General features: G+C 36.5%; 1 protein-coding gene across 2 annotated transcripts in view; it reads right to left on the bottom strand.

Annotated features, from left to right (window-relative positions):
* The window catches only part of TLK1 (tousled like kinase 1), a 154,293-nt gene that overhangs the window by 78,764 nt on the left and 56,926 nt on the right, over window positions 1–18,603 (bottom strand). For both annotated transcript variants that reach the window (XM_082395397.1, XM_082395396.1), the window contains exon 3: window positions 7,687–7,758. In XM_082395397.1, coding sequence (XP_082251523.1) covers window positions 7,687–7,758 — 72 coding nt within the window. The remainder of the gene's footprint in view (window positions 1–7,686; window positions 7,759–18,603) is intronic.

The raw sequence follows: 18,603 nt of genomic DNA, 5'->3' as shown, positions 1-18,603 counted from the left end.
TAAAACTTAAATGAATTAAAAAAATCAATCTAAAATCTGAAATTTTAGGCTGGTATTATCTCTATTTTCAAATAAAATCATAACTTCCAATCAATCTAAGGTAACTAACTGTTCCTTGAGGAAACATTTCAGCTAAACACTATTTAGACGGCAAAAAGGAAATATAAAAATGTAGAGATGGGGATGTATATAAAAACAAGGTGAAAACTGGAAATCCTCATTTCTTAATCCAGCCAATTCACTAATATCAGAGACATCCCATTTAATCAATTATATATGTCTATATATAATTTTAAATATCAAAAAAGGAGATTTTTTTAAATTAAAAAACTATTGAAGAACTATATAAATAATATGACTTGTTCAAAAAGTGAAAATAATGCCCCCCCCAAAGCTAGGTCTAAGGTAGTTTTAGTTCTAATTCCCTAGTATTCTTAATTTCTACTTCCTCCAAAATATGAAAATAAGAACTCACACATAATGTGGCCTTTAAAAATTATTTTTTAAAAAGAACAAAACAAAGCATTAATGCTTCAAAGTGTCTTCAGCTCCATAACTTCAATTCAAATAAGGAGGGGAAAAATCTGACTTAAATACCAAGACTACTTCTAGAAACTAAAATCAAATGAGAAAGTTAATTAGATCTTCTTTCATAAAATGGCCTTCATTAATCAACATTACAGGTAAATTAAGACAATCAAGGCACTATCTATATTATACTCCTCTTTCATTACAATCATTACAATTCTGAAAGTGCATCTAAGTTTAAATGTCTAGACGCAACAACTGTCCCAGCTTCTGTATATCTATAAATTAAAATCCTTAATCTTAAATAACTCAAAAATCCCCAAATGCACTTGGATCAAAAATAAACAGTAGGGACTTCTCTGATGGCGCAGTGGTTAAGAATGCGCCTGCCAATGCAGGGGACATGGGTGCAAACCCTGGTCTAGGAAGATCCCACATGCTGCGGAGCAACTAAGCCCGTGCGGCACAACTACTGAGCCCGTGTGCCACAACTACTGAAGCCTGCGCATCCTAGAGCCCATGCTCCGCAACAAGAGAAGTCACCGCACTGAGTAGCCCGTGGACCGCGATGAAGAGCAGCCCCCGCTCGCTGCAACTGGAGAAAGCCCTCGCGCAGCAAGATCCAACGCAGCCAAAAATAAAATATAAATAAATAAATTTTAAAAATAAAAATAAACAGTAATTCAATGCCAGTGGATAGAGGGTTAAAGAATTGACAATTACCCAGAAGGAAGTGGGAGATAAACTTTAGCTCTAGAAAAAGATAGTATATATTTTAAATTGTTCAACTCTGATTCAGGTTTATACAGAAGTAGTATAAAAGATAAATATTCAAAATTAAATTGAGACAAAAATAGAATAATTGACGTGTGTCTGCTTTACAAACATCATTATGTAGTATATTGTACGAACATGTAACAATAGGCTTAAAAATATATTTCAATGAGATTTATATTCAGTCTTATATTCATTTACAAATAACCAACCACAGTAAGAAATAAAACAGAAAAATATATTCTAGGACATCCAAAAGAAAAGGTAGGGAGGAGGTATGGATATGGTATTAATATTATAAATTATAATTCCTAATGAGCTACAAGATAATTTATCTCAGCATCGTGGGGTAAGGTACAGTGGGGACAGCAACTGTACAGAATTTAGAGAAAGTGAAGATGATCTTCATGTTTAGAGAGGGAAGGGTCCTGCAAGGAGAATGGCAAATGGGTGGATCCAGGCAGGTTCTGAAACTTGGAAAACATTGATAAAAGGAAATATGGGCTCCTTCTCTCATCCTCATAAATAATCTGAACTTTCAGCCAGTAGATAAGGCACACAGACCATGTCTCTAACTCCTTCAGGCATTCTAAAACATTTAAATGAGTGACCCCTCTCCCCTGTAAACTACTTCCTTGTCTCGCCCATAAATTTTTTATCATTCTCCTCACACCCCCAACCTACTCATGATTCTTCCTTCAGTTGGTAACCTCTATTTTCACTGTGAAGAAAGAGAAAGGTTATTAGGTATGGAAATTCATCTATCAGAGGAAAGGATGTTCCTAGTCAGTCCTGTCCACAACTAACCCTGTCCTCCCAGAGTCTGGAACTCACCATTCATACCACCTCCAGGAAAAGTTTAGCTTAGGACCTCCCTGGTGGCACAGTGGTTAAGAATCCACCTGCCAATGCAGGGGACACGGGTTTGATCCCTGATCGGGGAAGATCCCACATGTTGCGGAGCAACTAAGCCCATGCGCCGCAACTACTGAGCCTGCGCTCTAGAGCCTGCGAGCCACAATTGCTGAGCCCGCGTGCCACAACTACTGAAGCCCGTGCACCTAGAGTCTGTGCTCCGCAACAAGAGAAGCCACCACAATGAGAAGCCTGCGCACCGCAATGAGAAGCCTGCGCACTACAAAGAAGAGTAGTCCCCACTCACCGCAACTAGAGAAAGCCTGCACGTAGCAACGAAGACCCAACAAAGCCAAAAAAAAAAAAAAAAGTTTAGTTTATCCTCTCTCTTCAGCACTTTGCTTGTCCTTGTCCCATCACAGGTCTGCTATAACCCTTTCCCTAGCACATAATAGGTCTGTTAGACTCTGGATACTGCCTCCTTTTCTTCACAGTCAAGATTCTTCCAAGAGTAGTCAATATATGCTCACTTTCCAAGTGCTCCTTAATCAACTAATATCTGGCATCTTGCTCCCATTAGTCTACTAGAAGTAAGCCTAAGTGACAAACTCTTAGTCACTTTTTAGTCATTATCTTAATTCACTTCCATAACATTTAATTCTACTCATTATTCTCCTCCTCTTCTTTCTCCTCTTTTATCCACCTCCTTACCTCCTACTACTCTTTCTCCAGCACACCCGTCTCGCCTGCTCACATTTCCTAGCATTACACACACTATCAGGATGAGTTCATCTGCAAAAGCAGTTTTTAAATTTCTGGGTCTCAAAACCCATCTACAAACTCTTAAAAACTGTTGAGTTCCCCAAAGAGCCTTTGTTATGTGGGATATAACTACTGTTATTTACCGTTTTGGGATTTAAAACTAAAAAAATTTAAAAACACCAGAATACACAATCCATAAATCATCAGAATAATGATATCATCACATGTCTTACAGCCTTTGGAAATTTTCACTGTAAACTCATGGAGAAATGAAAGTTAAAAAGCCAAATATGTCTTAGCATTACTGTAAAAGGGCAAATAATGTCTTAGCACTGTTTGTATGCCAAAAACCACTAAGTCTTCATCTTTAGCCTGACCTCCTTCCTGAGCTCCAGACAGCTCCTCTGCCTTGGTCATTTCATAAGTATTCAAACTCAGTGCTGTCCAGAATTTAATTCATTACCTTCTATGCTAACCTATTCATCTTCTTTCTGTGTTGTCTATCTCACTCAAAGACACTATCATTCACCTAAAGCTAGCTACCTTTAAATAATCCTAGGCTCCTCCCTTTCCTTCTTTACCCTCATTCAGTAATCAAACCCTACTGCTTCTACTTTTAAAATCTAGTGGAATCTGAGAGCTTGTCAGAAATGCAAACACCCACTCCAGACCTGTAAGAACCCTTGGTAATTCACTTGCTATTAAAGTTTGAGAAGCATGGGCCTGGGTGGTGATAGCATCAATAGTTACAAAATCCAAAGAAGGCAGAGCCCAAAAGGCAAACTTGAGAACACTGTAATTAGAACCCCCACCTGAAGGTTTTCTTCCTGTTAAACCTTGGAGTTTTGTAAAGGCAGCAGCATTCCTTAACTAAATGGTCTTCCCAACTTAGGTTTCACCTCCCTCCCATCCTATCCTATACATTGCCCCCTGAGGGAGCCTTCTTCATCTCTACTTGTTTGTTTCCTCTCCTTTCATCTCCTAGAAAGAAGTCCAAATTCCTTACTATGAAATACAAGAGCATTCAAACCCTGACCCCTGCCTATCTTTCACCATTCTTGCGCATCTTCTCTATACCAGAAGTTTACAAACCAGATGAATCACCCAGGTAGCTTGGTTTTTTCTTTTTTAAGCTCCTCAGGTGAGCTAAAAGGCAGTTAGGATTGAGAACCACTGCCTTACATCTTGAACAAAACTATGTGCCATGCTTCCATGGAAAAGCAAAAGCACATCCTAGTGCCTCTGCCTGCTTTCTTCTCATACTTTGCCCTTGTCCTCTGGGATGAATCCATAGGCTTTCTTAACAATTTAACTATCATCTGTTCTATTTTTTTTTAAGATAAAGAGACTATTTTTTTTTCATTAATTAATTAACTTATTTATTTATTTTGGCTGTGTTGGGTCTTTGTTGCCGTGCACGGGCTTTCTCTAGTTGTGGCGAGCAGGGGCTACTCCTCGTTGTAATGTGCAGGCTTCTCATTGCGGCGGCTTCCCTTGTTGCAGAGCATGGGCTCTAGGCGCGCGGGCTTCAGTAGTTGTGGCGTGTGGACTCACTAGTTGCAGCACGCAGGCTCTAGGGTGTGTGGGCTTCAGCAGTTGTGGTGCGCGGGCTCTAGAGCATAGGCTCAGTAGTTGTGGCGCATGGGTTTAGTTACTCTGCAGCATGTGGGATCTTCCCGGACCAGGGTTCGAACCCATGTCCCCTGCATTGGCAGGTGGATTCTTAACCACTGCGCCACCCGGGAAGTCCCTATCATCTGTTCTTTGAGGGAAGACCTCTCTTTCTCGTCCTTCCCTACCTCTCGCCTGCAGGCAGATGGAATTAGGGGTTTCTTGCTCTTTGCTCCTATAGTACCTTGTGCTTACATCTATTACAGCATAGCCCACACTGTTTATCAAACAGTTCGTTTGTCCTACTAGACACTGATCTCATGTGAAAGCAGGAATTGTATCCTATTCATCTTCATATTCTCCGTGCTTGGGCACAGAGGCTAGAAGATAATAGATCTGTAACAAATGCTTACTGAAAATTTTTGCAGCCTGTTGAATAGACCTAGAGTGATGTAAAATAAAGCAAAACAATACCAACACCCTCCTATCTACTAGACGATTTCATTATCAAAAAAAACCCCTTTCTGTTTTACAATTCTACATTTAGAAATAAAAGGCAAGTTTAATTCATATATAAACTGCAATGAAAATTTTCAGTTGAAGTAGATTTAATCAACCCAACAGTGAATATCAGATGCTTTTCACTTTTAATAGTACAAGGATAGATGAAAACAAGAGGGTTCTGAGTGTCTGAAAACAGTATTAAGAAGAGGATAGAAAGCAGGGGGTTATTAGTAGGTTAAAATCTTCATTAAATACTAAGAGGAAGTCACAGATAATGTCCAATTGATGAACCAAAAAAGATATGCATATTATTTATATTAAAATGTGGAAATAAATACCAGGAAGAAAAGCTAAGAGAATGGAGAGCAGGGTGGGGTAAGGGTGAGTGGTAGAGAACTGTTATTAAAAAATAATAATAAATCTTTCAGCACTATTTGTCCATAAAAACAAAAACTGTTATTTTAAAAAATGTGATGGTTCAGGGGATGGATTACCAAAAGAATAAAATGACATCAGCAGACAACGAAATACTACATAAACGTTACTATTAGGTGTACTGGGGAAAAAAAGAAGTACTTCTATCCTGCAGCTGTTTACTGCCAACAACTTTATTCATGACTTATATGAATATCTGTATTGTGACGTATATGAAATTTCACCCCAAGGGAGTTCATTAAGGCATCTAGCACAGAAATAAAATCTGGGAATCATTTTCCAGACAAATCACTTCTTAAATGGAAAGACAGACCACCCCCCAAATTTCCTTCTTCAAATTTTAAGGAAAACATATAATCCATAGTCATTTCCAAAATATTATGCCACTTGACTTAATCATTATTTTGCAAAAATTCCAGATACAGAACACAAAACAGCAAAAGCCAAAAAATTTTAAGATTTTTCTATTGTGGCCCCAAATGTCAAAATTTCTACACAAATAAAGCTAAGTACATCCAATGGTTAACCAAATTGTATTTTAGTGCAAATACCATTATGGTCTTTAAAAAAAAATTTTTTTTAACCTAAGAACATAGCCAAAAGTGAGCCTTAAAATTCTTTTAAGGGAAGTGGTATTTTCTTACAAACTGATTCTTTTGGAAGAATTCAAATATTGCATCTACAACTCATACTGGGAATATAGATACCTATAAAGAACATAGAAATATATAACCATTACATGTGGTCTAACTTTTACTATATTTTTCTATTAAAAAAATCTATCAGAAACACTAGATTTGGTGAACAGAAAAGAGAAATATCTAAAATTATTTTATTGCCCTTCATAATACAAAAGCCTAAGAAAAGAGGAGGCATGTGAAATTACTATATAGACCCAAATCTGTGGAAGTATCAAGAAATGTTCCAAAATCCAGGAAATATAAAGTGAAAACATTCTTGATATGGTTTTTGAAAAAAGTGTACTTTGACAAGATCTAAACTTACAATTTTTAAGGACTTAATGTGTGTTAATTTGATAAAAACTAAACTGTGATAATCTGGTGCTACAGGGGCTACTAACGCTTACCTCAAGGGAACCTACTGCAGATAAAGTCCCGTCACTTGCACAGTCCTTTCAGCTGCCTGCCAGTTGTCTCTGTGGAAGGGAAAGCCTGATGAGTGAGAGCCCTATGCCACACTCCTTTGGAGTGTCAGGGTGCCTGCACAGAACTCCACAAAACTGTCTACCTAGAGATTCCTAGATGCTTTCAATAACACAGGGCTTAAAAAGATGCCACCTTTGATATTCCCCTTCCACTGAACACCAAAACCAGATGCCTAAGAGTTACTGGGTGCTAATGACCTATGGTATTATTATCATGGTGATATAGCTATACTAACCCAAGCAGAAAAAAGACTAAAATGGATCAAGTAGAAGTTAACACTGACAGGGAAAATACACACACACACACACACACACACACACAAATGTTGAAAAGTGACAGAACTCCATAATCTGAGAAGAGGAAATATTACAGACTGTATCTGCAAAAAGTGAAGTTGCAGCATCAATAAATGAATGCTACTACCCAAAGAACCTCGTGTCTAAACATTTTTTAAAATGCCATCAAGAATATCATGCTCAACGTGAACTATACCATGGATCCAAATACCTACTTATAAAATTCCATATATTTTCTTAGTGGGGAGAGTAAGTGGGTGGGGGAGGAGCGGATTTTTCAGATATTTTAAAATATGTAAAGTGAAAACCAACAGCATGAAATCCCACAAGAAATTTCAAAAAGAGAAAAAAAATGTGTTTCTGTATCTCAAAAAGTAAACAAACCTTTACTCAGGACCAAACGAAGAGGGAAGTATAACAAGAAATAATAGAAAACTGCAAAATACAACATATTGCAAAACCACATTCATCTCTTAGAATTATGAATGGCTAGTAACTTAAGAATATCTGTCTATACCATTAATGTACAAGTTCACCTACATAACCAAAGAAACTATATTTTCTTTCTAATGTCCAATACAGTCTTCAGTTTGAATGTTGTGCTTCATAAAACAGAATAAAATGCTCCTACAAAAAACTTAACAAGGATTAACCTTTAGCACAAGTATTAAAGAAGGAAAAAAATTAATTAAAAAAAAACAGTGATTCCAACTTTTACTTATAAATAGCACCATATTTAAAATGAAGTTACTTACCTCTGATTCTTTGTCACTCAAAGATCCCAAGCTTCCAAAACTGTGATTAGAGCTTTCATTATTTGTTGAGGCCTGTTAAAGATTTTTAAAAAGGTAAAAATTAGGAGTAATTTAAAATGGAACATTTTACAAAGTAAATAATATATCTTTATAATTAAAAATAAAATATGATTCCTTTAAATAAGGAAGACAAATGAAGTAAAAATAAGAAACACCAACTTCTTAACACTATATTTGGAAAGTTTTATCAAATCAATAAAGTTCTGCTGTGTTTCAGGGACTGACTTGTGTTAGCTGACTTTTTAGAATATCAAATTCAGAAGCAAAGGAAGTGAGATGTTGTTAGGATAAAAAGATCCCTAAAATTACTACCCAATGTATAAAAACTAATCTAATGTCTCCTTTAACTGAAAGTATTATTTGTGTTCCTTAATTTTCATCACAATCTTATGAAATTCCATCATATCTCACCCACACCCCTTTGCCTCTTCATATTAACAAACTGGTCAATCTTTGGTTTCTGTTTGTTTGGGTTTAGCCTTTTAAAAAAATCTTTTACTAACTTGACCATTTTAACTGCGTCACTCAGAAGAGTTTTTAAATTTCCTTTACAATATTTTTGAACTGTGACAGTAATGAATTGTCACTATGGTGGATAACATTTTCCATGTTTCCAATGTGTTTCTATGATGGTTATTACTTTGTCGACTTCTTTGGACCATCAGTACATTAGATCAATGTCTTCCAGGAATGTTTAGACCAGACAGACTATATAGCATATATGCCAAAGATGACATATGAATGAACTTCATGTATAAGCAGGCCAGCTGGTATCCGTTTCCCTTCAATTTGTAAGAGTAGCTGCTAATACTACCATTACAAGGTTGCAAGTTAGCCTATAATTACCCTTAGACTGACTAATTTCCAAACTGATGACTAATATGATACATTGCATATATGTCCAGTGCTATGCTGGACACTGTAAAGGCTATTTTCAACACAAAATAGCATTTGAACTAAGATTCAAACACTATTTAGAGGAATTATAATCTAATTAGGGCAAGATTATCAAACTTGAAAAAGAGAACATCATAAACAGCAATTAAGAAGTGATAAATTATAAAGATTCAGGGACAATGGAGGCAGTGGCAACGTTTCTGAGCATCCCTAAATCCCCAAACCCACGTACAACATTTACAACAAAACTGGGTGACAAGGAAATCTACATAAATCTCCCTAAAACAGCAAGTGGGAACAAATCACCAACAACCATAGAACCTGCATGGTATGAGAAGAAGCGAAAGAAAACAGTGTCTGACACATCTGAGAACAGAGACTCCCAAAACAGCTATAACTGGGTTTCTGCATTTTCCTAAGTCTGAAGTTGGGGCAGTTAGCCTCTATGAACTCTTAAAACTGATCCTTCACTAACAGTGTCACAGTGAGGATAAGCTACTGAGCATGGAATCAAAATTGAGCACATTAGGTACAATGAAGATTAAGGAATGAGAATAGCGGGGAAGGGAGCAAAGCCTTAGAAATCATAGAAAGCAAATGCCACACTTTTGAAGAGTTCCCAAAAACAACAGCAGAGGGAGCTCTGTAAGAAATGCCATCCTAAACCATAAAAAAGTAAGCAACAGAAAATGATGTAGGTCAATCCTATGAAATTATAGGGAAAAAAAGAAAAAGATACAGAATTACATCCTGACAACAAAAGCATACCAGAAATATATGCCCACGAAATAGGTGAAAATTATAACCAACTACTTCAAAATGAGATAAAAGTCATTACAAAAATGACTCAAGACGTGCAAGAACAACATAAATCAGATTTCAAAAAACTCAGAAATAAGGTAACAGAACTCAGCAAAGCATTAGAAATTGAAAAAAAATTTTTTCAGAAATGAAGATTAAGCCTGAATGAACCCAAGAGAAAATACATACAACAGATAATGTTTTAAGAGAATGAGAAGGTAAAATGGAGGAACAGTTTCAAAATCAAAAGAAATGAAGAGATTAAAAGGATGAGAGAAAGCAACTTAATGAAGTAACAAGGATCCAACATTCAGATAACAGAAGTCTTTAAAGAGCACTACCATAAGAGAATAAATAGTAAAGACTATAACTCAAGAAAACTTTCTTGAAAACAACAAAAAACAAAACCTGAAACTACTGACTGAAGGAGCACTGTGTACACTTAAGAATTCAGCCCAGAAGGCCAACATCTAACTTTTCAAAGTCAACACTTTATTTATGCCAGAAGAAAACAGAGTAATATATTTCAGATATTCAAGAAAAGAAAATCTGAATTAAGTGTCTTATATTTGGTAAAATTGATTTTTATCACATGGAAGACACAGATAAACTTATCGTAATGCCAAAAATTGGAAACACTGGCTCCCATGAGCCCTTCCAAAAGAATCTAGAGAATAAGCTTTAGACAACCAAAATGAATAGTTTCAACCTAAGAATTTATGGCAAGCAATATTATTATTTACTTGTTGATAAAGACTAAATGAGAAGTACAAGGAAGAGAGTATAAAATTTAATGGCTAAATGCATGCAAAGTTGTTAACACAATTTTTTAAAAAACTGTGCTATGGAAATTCATGGAAAGCACAAGCAAAAAATGTTTTAACTATTTTCCATAATCTCTTTGGTCACTGTGATAATACACATTGTTGAGACTGCTGTGTGTGTGAGATATAGAAAGGAGTAAATAAATAATTATGTGATATTCTAATTCTATCATCTGCTTTATGTCCTTCAGAACCACAATTCTTGGTATAGAAGAAAGAAGATACAGATGTAAATAAAAACATTATAGTTCTGATTTGAACTGGAAATATTAATATAAATACATGAGATTTTTACTTTTTAAAACAAACAAAAAAATCCTGCCGTGAGTAATAACAGAATACCTCTTATCAGACCAACATTCCCTCAGATAACAATAAATTCTAGACAAAAATATAAATAACAACTACCTGAAGGCACTTGAGCAGCCAAAAATAGGCAGAATCTGGTTAGGAGACAATATTTGGAAGGAGGAAATAGAACTGGATGGGTTTCCTGTTTTTACAGCTTTTGCCTGAGGGAAGACCCCTAGATTGAGCTGCACAGAGCAGTTGATATGTGAATCAAAAGATGCAGTCTTACTGGCTTGAAAAGCAGAGTTTGGAGCTACCACAGCAGCTGAAAAGTGAGAAGGCACATACTGGAAAATAAAGAACCACAAAGAGAGAGAACCACAGAGAACTCTACCCATGTCTCTGACTGGTCACTGTTCTATGCAAGAGTGGATCAGACTCTAAGCAGTCCAGGTAAGACTAAAATGACTCAGAGACATCAGCTGTCATCCTCTGTGGGGAGACATAGTTTAGATTTCAGTTCAGCCAAGTTAACTGCTTGCTAATACAAATAATAACCAGAATATTAACACTCTCCAGAAAAATACACTAAACCCCAGAGTCACTATAATGTATCATTCACAGTATGCAGGATATAACAGAAAATTTCTAAGCATATGAAGAAACAAGAAAATGTGACCCATACTCAAGAGAAAAGACAATCAATAGAGACCAACCACAAGGTAACCCAGGTATTGGAATTAACAAAGATCTTAAAGCAGCTACCTGCAAGTATGTTCAAGACACCAAGGGAAAATAAACTTATAATAAATAAAGGAACAAATTGTAAATTTCAGCAGAGAAATAAAAATATAAAAAAGAGCCAAATGGAAATAGCAAAACTGAAAAATTCACTTTCTAAAATAAAAAATTCACTGTATGGGCTTAACAGCAGAATGGAGAAAGTACTGAAGACAGATCAAAAAATTATTCCAACTAAAAAACAGAGAGAAAAATACTGAAAAGCAGTTGTCTGTTGAACACTATTAAGTAGTCTAATATAAATGAATTTGGAGTCATAGAAGGAGAGAAAAAGGAGCAAAAAAAAGAAAAAAAAATTTGAAAAAGCAGTAGGAAGAAAATTCTAAACACTGGTGAAAGACATAAATTTACCGATTGAAGTAGCTCACTGATGTCCCCAAACAGGATAAGTACAAAGAAGATCATACCTAGGTACATCATAGTCAACCTGCTGAAAACCAAAGATTAAAAAAAAAACACCTTACCTCATACCTGTTAGAGTGGCTATTATCAAAAACACAAGAAATAAGAAGTATTGGCAAGGATGTGGAGACAAGGGAACCCTCCTACACTGCTGGTGGGAATGTATTGGGTTGGCCGAAAAGTGCCTTCGGTTTTTAAGTAAAAATAAAAGACACATTTTTCATTTTCACCAAGAACTTTATTGAAAAATGTATTCACCCTTTTGTTCCACTACCTTCTGCCATTTTTCAGGCAACTTCATAATTCCACCTTCCCGAAACTTTTTAACTTTTTGAGCAAAGAACTGTTCCAGGTGCCTTTTACGGTCTTCCAGGGAACCGAAAATTTTTCCATTAAGAGAATTTTGTAAAGACTGAAATAAATGGAAGTCCAAAGGTGCAATGTCTGGTGAATAGGGAGGATGAATCAGAACTTCCCAGCCAAGCTGTAACAGTTTTTGCCTGGTCATCAAAGAAACATGCAGTCTTGCATCATCCTGATGGAAGATTATACGTTTTCTGTTGACTAATTCTGGACGCTTTTCGTTGAGTGCTGCTTTCAGTTGGTCTAATTGGGAGCAGTACTTGTTGGAAATAATCATTTGGTTTTCCGGAAGGAGCTCATCACAGAGGACTCCCTTCCAATCCCACCATATACACAACATCACCTTCTTTGGATGAAGACTGGCCTTTGGTGTGGATGGTAGTGGTTCATTTTGCTTGCCCCACAAACTCTTCCTTCCGTTCCACATTACCGTACAGTATCCACTTTTCATTGCCCGTCACAATTTGTTTTTAAAACGGAACATTTTCATTATGTTTAGGTAGAGACTTGCATGCGGAAATACAGTCAAGAAGGTGTTTTTCGCTTAACTTATATGGAACCCAAACATCAAAGCGATTAACATAACCAACCTGGTGCAAATGATTTTCAACGCTTGATTTGGATATTTTGAGTATGTCGGCTATCTCCTGCATGGTGTAACATTGATTGTTCTCAATTAATGTCTTGGTTTGATTGCTATCAACTTCCACTGGTCTACCCGGCCGTGGAGCATCATCCAGCAAGAAATCTCCAGCACAAAACTTCGCAAACCACTTTTGACATGTTCGATCAGTCACAGCACCTTCTGCATACACTGCACAAATCTTTTTTTGCATTTCAGTTGCGTTTTTACCTTTCTTGAAACAATGAAGCATAATAGGCCAAAAATGTTGCTTTTTTTCTTCCATCTTCAGTATTAAAATGGCTACACAAAAATTCACCAACTTTGTTAAGTCTTTTTCCTAAATGCACGCTGATATGACAGCTGTCACATATAATCTAACAAAATTGTTTCAAATGAAGTTAAAGACAACTAACTGCTACTAGAGCCATCTTATGGAGAAAAATGAATGAAACTTTTGGCCAATGCAATAAACTGGTGCAGCCACTATAGAAAACAGTGTGGAGTTTCCTCAAAAAATTAAAAATAGAACTACCATATGATCTAGCATTTCCATTTCCAAGTGTTTATCTGAAGAAAACAAAAACAGTAACTCAAAATGATATCCGCAACCATAAACAAGACCAAAAGACAACCCTCAGAATGGGAGAAAATATTTGCAAATGAAGCAACTGACAAAGGATTAATCTCCAAAATTTACAAGCAGCTCATGCAGTTCAATATCAAAAAAAAACAAACAACCCAATCCAAAAATGGGCAGAAGACCTAAATTGACATTTCTCCAAAGAGGATATACAGATTGCCAACAAACACATGAAAGAATGTTCAACATCATCAATCATTAGAGAAATGCAAATCAAAACTACAATGAGATACCATCTCACACCAGTCAGAATAGCCATCATCAAAAATCTAGAAACAATGAATGCTGGAGAGGGTGTGGAGAAAAGCAAACACTCTTGCACTGTTGGTGGGAATGTAAATTGATACAGCCACTATGGAGAACACTATGGAGGTTCCTTAAAAAACTACAAATAGAACTACCATACGACCCAGCAATCCCACTACTGGGCATATACCCTGAGAAAACCATAATTCAAAAAGAGTCATGTACCAAAATGTTCAATGCAGCTCTATTTACAATAGCCAGGACATGGAAGCAACCTAAGTGTCCATCAACAGATGAATGGATAAAGAAGATGTGGCACATATATACAATGGAATATTACTCAGCCATAAAAAGAAACGAAATTGAGTTATTTGTAGTGAGGTAGATGGACCTAGAGTCTGTCATACAGAGTGAAGTAAGTCAGAAAGAGAAAAACAGATACCGTATGCTAACACATATATATGGAATCTAAGAAAAAAAAAAAAAAAAGGTCATGAAGAACCTAGGGGCAAGACGGGAATAAAGACACAGACCTACTACAGAATGGACTTGAGGATATGGGGAGGGGGAAGGGTAAGCTGTGACAAAGTGAGAGAGTGTCATGGACATATATACACTACCAAACGTAAAATAGATAGCTAGTGGGAAGCACCCGCACAGCACAGGGAGATCAGCTCAGTGCTTTGTGACCACTTAGAGGGGTGGGAAAGGGAGGGTGGGAGGGAGGGCGACGCAAGAGGGAAGAGATATGGGAACATATGTATATGTATAACTGATACACTTTGTTATAAAGCAGAAACTAACACACCATTGTAAAGCAATTATACTCCAAAAAAGATGTTTAAAAAAAAAAAACAATAAGAAAAAATGATATCCGCACCCCAATGTTCACTGCAGCATTATTTACAATAGCCAAGACACGGAAGCAACCTAAGAGTCCATCAATTGATGAATGGATAAAGAAAATGTGGTGTGTGTGTGTGTGTGTGTGTGTGTGTGTGTGTGTGTGTGTGTATGTGTGTGTATATATATATATATATATATATGAATACATATATATATGAATACTATTCAGCCATTAAAAAAGGGAAATCTTGCCATTTTCGACGACATGGATGGTCCTAGAGGACATTATGCTAAGTGAAATAAGTCAAAGAAAGACAAATACCTCTGATCTCACTTATTTGTGGAATCTTCAAAAACAACAAACAGAAAAAACCCCAAGCTCACGGATACTGAGAAGAGACTGGTGGTTGCCAGTGGAGGGGGGGTCGGGGGTGGTGGGTAGAGGGGAGAAATGGATAAAAGGGGTCAACAGGTACAAACTTCCAGTTATAAAATAAATAAGTCTTGAGGATGTAACACACAGCATGGCAATGATAGTTAATAATACTGTATTTGCATATTTGAAAATTGCTGAGAGAGTAAATCTTTAAAGTCCTCATCACAAGGAAAAAAACTGTAACCAAGTATGGATGTTAACTAGGCTGTGGTAATCACTTTGCAACATATACAAATATGGAGTCATTATGCTATACACATGTAATCTAATCTTACACGTAATCTAATCTTACACGTAATCTAATCTTACATGTAATGTAATCTTAAATGTCACCTATACCTCATTAAAAAATTTATGATTTTTTTTAAAAAAGAAAAAAATCTTGAAAGCAGCCAGAGAAAGATAACATACTACATTCATGAGAACAAAAAAGGATATTACTGATGGCTAGCTTGTCATAATAGATATTGGAGGTCAGATTTCATCTCTGGAAGAGGTGAGCCAGGAGAACTCTGGATTGAGACACATAAGCCACAGCTGAGGAAAGAGAAGACATTAAGTGCATGTCTACACAGTAAATGAAGAGACTCTTAGCACCTTCCTGTGCTAAATTCTAGAAAGTCAGCAGCCAAACTTAAACTCTACAGGCTGGAGAGTACAGAATTTCTCTCTAGGAAAATAAACCATCTCAAGAGACAAGACTTAGAGACACCAAGAATCAAAAATCTCTCAGAAAAATGACCCAGCCAAGTCATCCTACTGTAATAAGTCCTGCCTACTCAAATAACGCTTCCAATAAGTGTTTCAGTGCCTAAAGCATAGATATGCAAAGCCCAATATCACCAGATGTCTGAAAAATATAAACAAATATTTTTTAAAAACCCATAAGAAAAAGACAACCCAGGGAGCAGAAAAAAAATTCACACAGAACTATTACTAATATCCTAGTGACAGCCAACTACGAAAATGAAACATTTCAACAACAACCCAAGGGGACTTTCCCTGGTGGTCCAGTGGTTAAGACTCCATGCTTGGGACTTCCCTGGTGGCGCAGTGGTTGAGAATCTGCCTGCAAATGCAGGGGACACGGGTTCGATCCCTGGTCCAGGAAGATCCCACATGCCACAGAACAACTAAGCCTGTGCACCATAACTATTGAAGCTTGTGTGCCTACAGCCTGAGCTCTGCAACAAGAGAAGCCACTGCAATGAGAAGCCCACACACCACGACGAAGAGTAGCCCCTGCTCACCACAACTAGAGAAAGCCCGCACGCAGCAACGAAGACCCAATGTGTCCAAAAATAAATAAATAAATAAATTTATAAAAAAAAAAAAAAAAGACTCCACACTTCCACTGCTGGTTGGGGAACTAAGATCCTGCATGTTGTGCAGTGTGGCCAAAAAATTAAAAAATAAATAACATTTTTTTAAATTAAAAAAAAAGAACCCCCCCCCAAAAAAAACAACCTCCTGGAAATTAAAAATATGATAGCTGAAACACAAAGGAAAAAAAAAGGGATGAATTCAAAGATAAAGTTGAAGAAATCTTCCCAGAAAGAGACCAAAAAACCTCGAAAAAAGAAAACTAGAGAATCAGTCCAAGAGGTACAGCTCCAAATGAGAGTTCCCGAAAAAAAAGAAAGAGAAAATTAATGAGCTAAAATTATCAAAGAAATAATTCAAGACTTTTCAAGAAGTGAGAGAGTAGCATTGACATATATACACTACAAATGTAAAACAGATAGCTAGTGGGAAGCAGCGGCATTGCACAGGCAGATCAGCTTGGTACTCTGTGACCACCTAGAGGGGTGGGATGGAGATGCAAGAGGGAGGGGATATGGGGATATATGTATACATATAGCTGATTCACTTTGTTGTACAGCAGAAACTAACACAACATTGTAAAGCAATTACACTCCAATAAAGATGTTAAAAAAAAAAAAAAGGAACTGGAAAACATTAGTTTTTGGATTGGAAGGACACACTTTTGAACCAAGCACACTGGTTCAATGAAGATCCATACCAAGGCACACTATAATAAACAAATTTAAATGCCAAGGATTTGAAGCTTCTAGAGAAGACTAAACAGGAATACCTACAAAGGATCAGGAATAAGAATGGCACTGGAGTGCTCAGGAGTAACACTGGAAGCTAGAAAGCAATGGAACAATGCCTTCAAAATTCTGTTAAAATGATTTCCAACCTAGAATTCTACACCCAAACTAACAACCAAGTGGGAAGAGGAGAATATGCAAGGTCTCAAAAATCTGACTACCCATTTACCTTTTCTCAGGAAGTGACTAGAGAATCTGCTCCACCAAAACAGAAGAATAAACCAAGAAAGAGGAATATGGCATACAAGAAACAGGAGCTCAAACACGGGACAGACACAAAAGGAATTTCCATGATGATAAAGAAGAGGGATTCCAGGATGACAGGCACCCAGAAGAAACAGAGAGTAACTAGCCTAGATAAGAATGGGAGAATGGGAGATTTCAGGGGTATGTCTACAGAAATATAAGAATAACATAAATTTATATTTGAAAATGAGAGGTTTACACACCTCTGCTGGAGATTATATGGATGCTTACACTGAACACTAACAAACTAAAGAAATAAATCAAGTCTAGGAAAAACAAAAAGTTGTGCAAAAGAAGAAACATAATCATGGAATCTCACAGCTGTGAATAAAATTTACAGTCATAACATAAACAATGAAATAATGACCTAACCCAAAACTAAAATATTTCTAAATCAGGATAGGGTCAGGGAAGTTTGAGTATTTCTACAGCGGTAGAGGGTTGGATCATTTAAGAGTTAACGCCTCATCTTCTATAACAGGAAGTCAATAAATATCTAAAACTGAAAAAACAAAAAAGACAAAGAACTATAATAGTCTTACTTAGAAATACAGACATAAATAAAACAAAACACATATAGTATAATAAAAAGCTACAGGTGAGAAGGACTACCTCTATGAAGGATAAATGTAGGGTTAAAAGAATGGGGCATGCTTCTACTAATTTTCATTATAGGCTTGGTAGGACAAGTTGGCTTTTAAAACTCTGACCATGGATTGTGTGTCTTTTCCTTCTTGATCTGTAGAAATTCTTTACATATCCTTGGTATGAATCCTCTATGACTTGGCCTTTTCACTCATACATTGGTATAATTTGAACACAGTTTCATTTATCAAATGGTTTCCTTTATGGCTAGAGCCTTTTGTGACCTATTTATGACATCTGTCATTATTCTTATTAAAGCTTTATTATTTTTCATATTTAGACCTACAGTCACTTGGAATTGATTTTTCTATCATGGCAAGAAATGAAGGTCAAGTTGTTGTTGTTTTTTCCCAATGTGGCTATCCAATTGATCCAGCATCATCTATTATAAAAGACAACCCTTTCCCCACTGCACTGCTGTGTCACCTCTGTCATATATCGAGTTACTATATATGAAAGGCTCTGCTGCTGGACTCTATTCTGTTCCATCGGTCTATTTTCCTTTCCTGTGTCAATATCACAGTGATGTAATTCTACTCCTTGGTACATAACTAAGAGAACTGAAAACATATGTCTACACAAAAACTTGTATCAGTGTTCACAGCAGCATTATTCATGTCAAAAAATGGAAACAACCCAAATGTCCACCAACTGATGAATGGATATACAAAATGTGACAC

This window comes from Balaenoptera borealis (assembly GCF_965194805.1).
Source record: "Balaenoptera borealis genome assembly, chromosome: 6".
NCBI classification, from domain to species: domain Eukaryota; kingdom Metazoa; phylum Chordata; class Mammalia; order Artiodactyla; family Balaenopteridae; genus Balaenoptera; species Balaenoptera borealis.
Note: the sequence above shows the minus strand (reverse complement) of the source record. Positions and strands in the feature narration are given on the sequence as shown.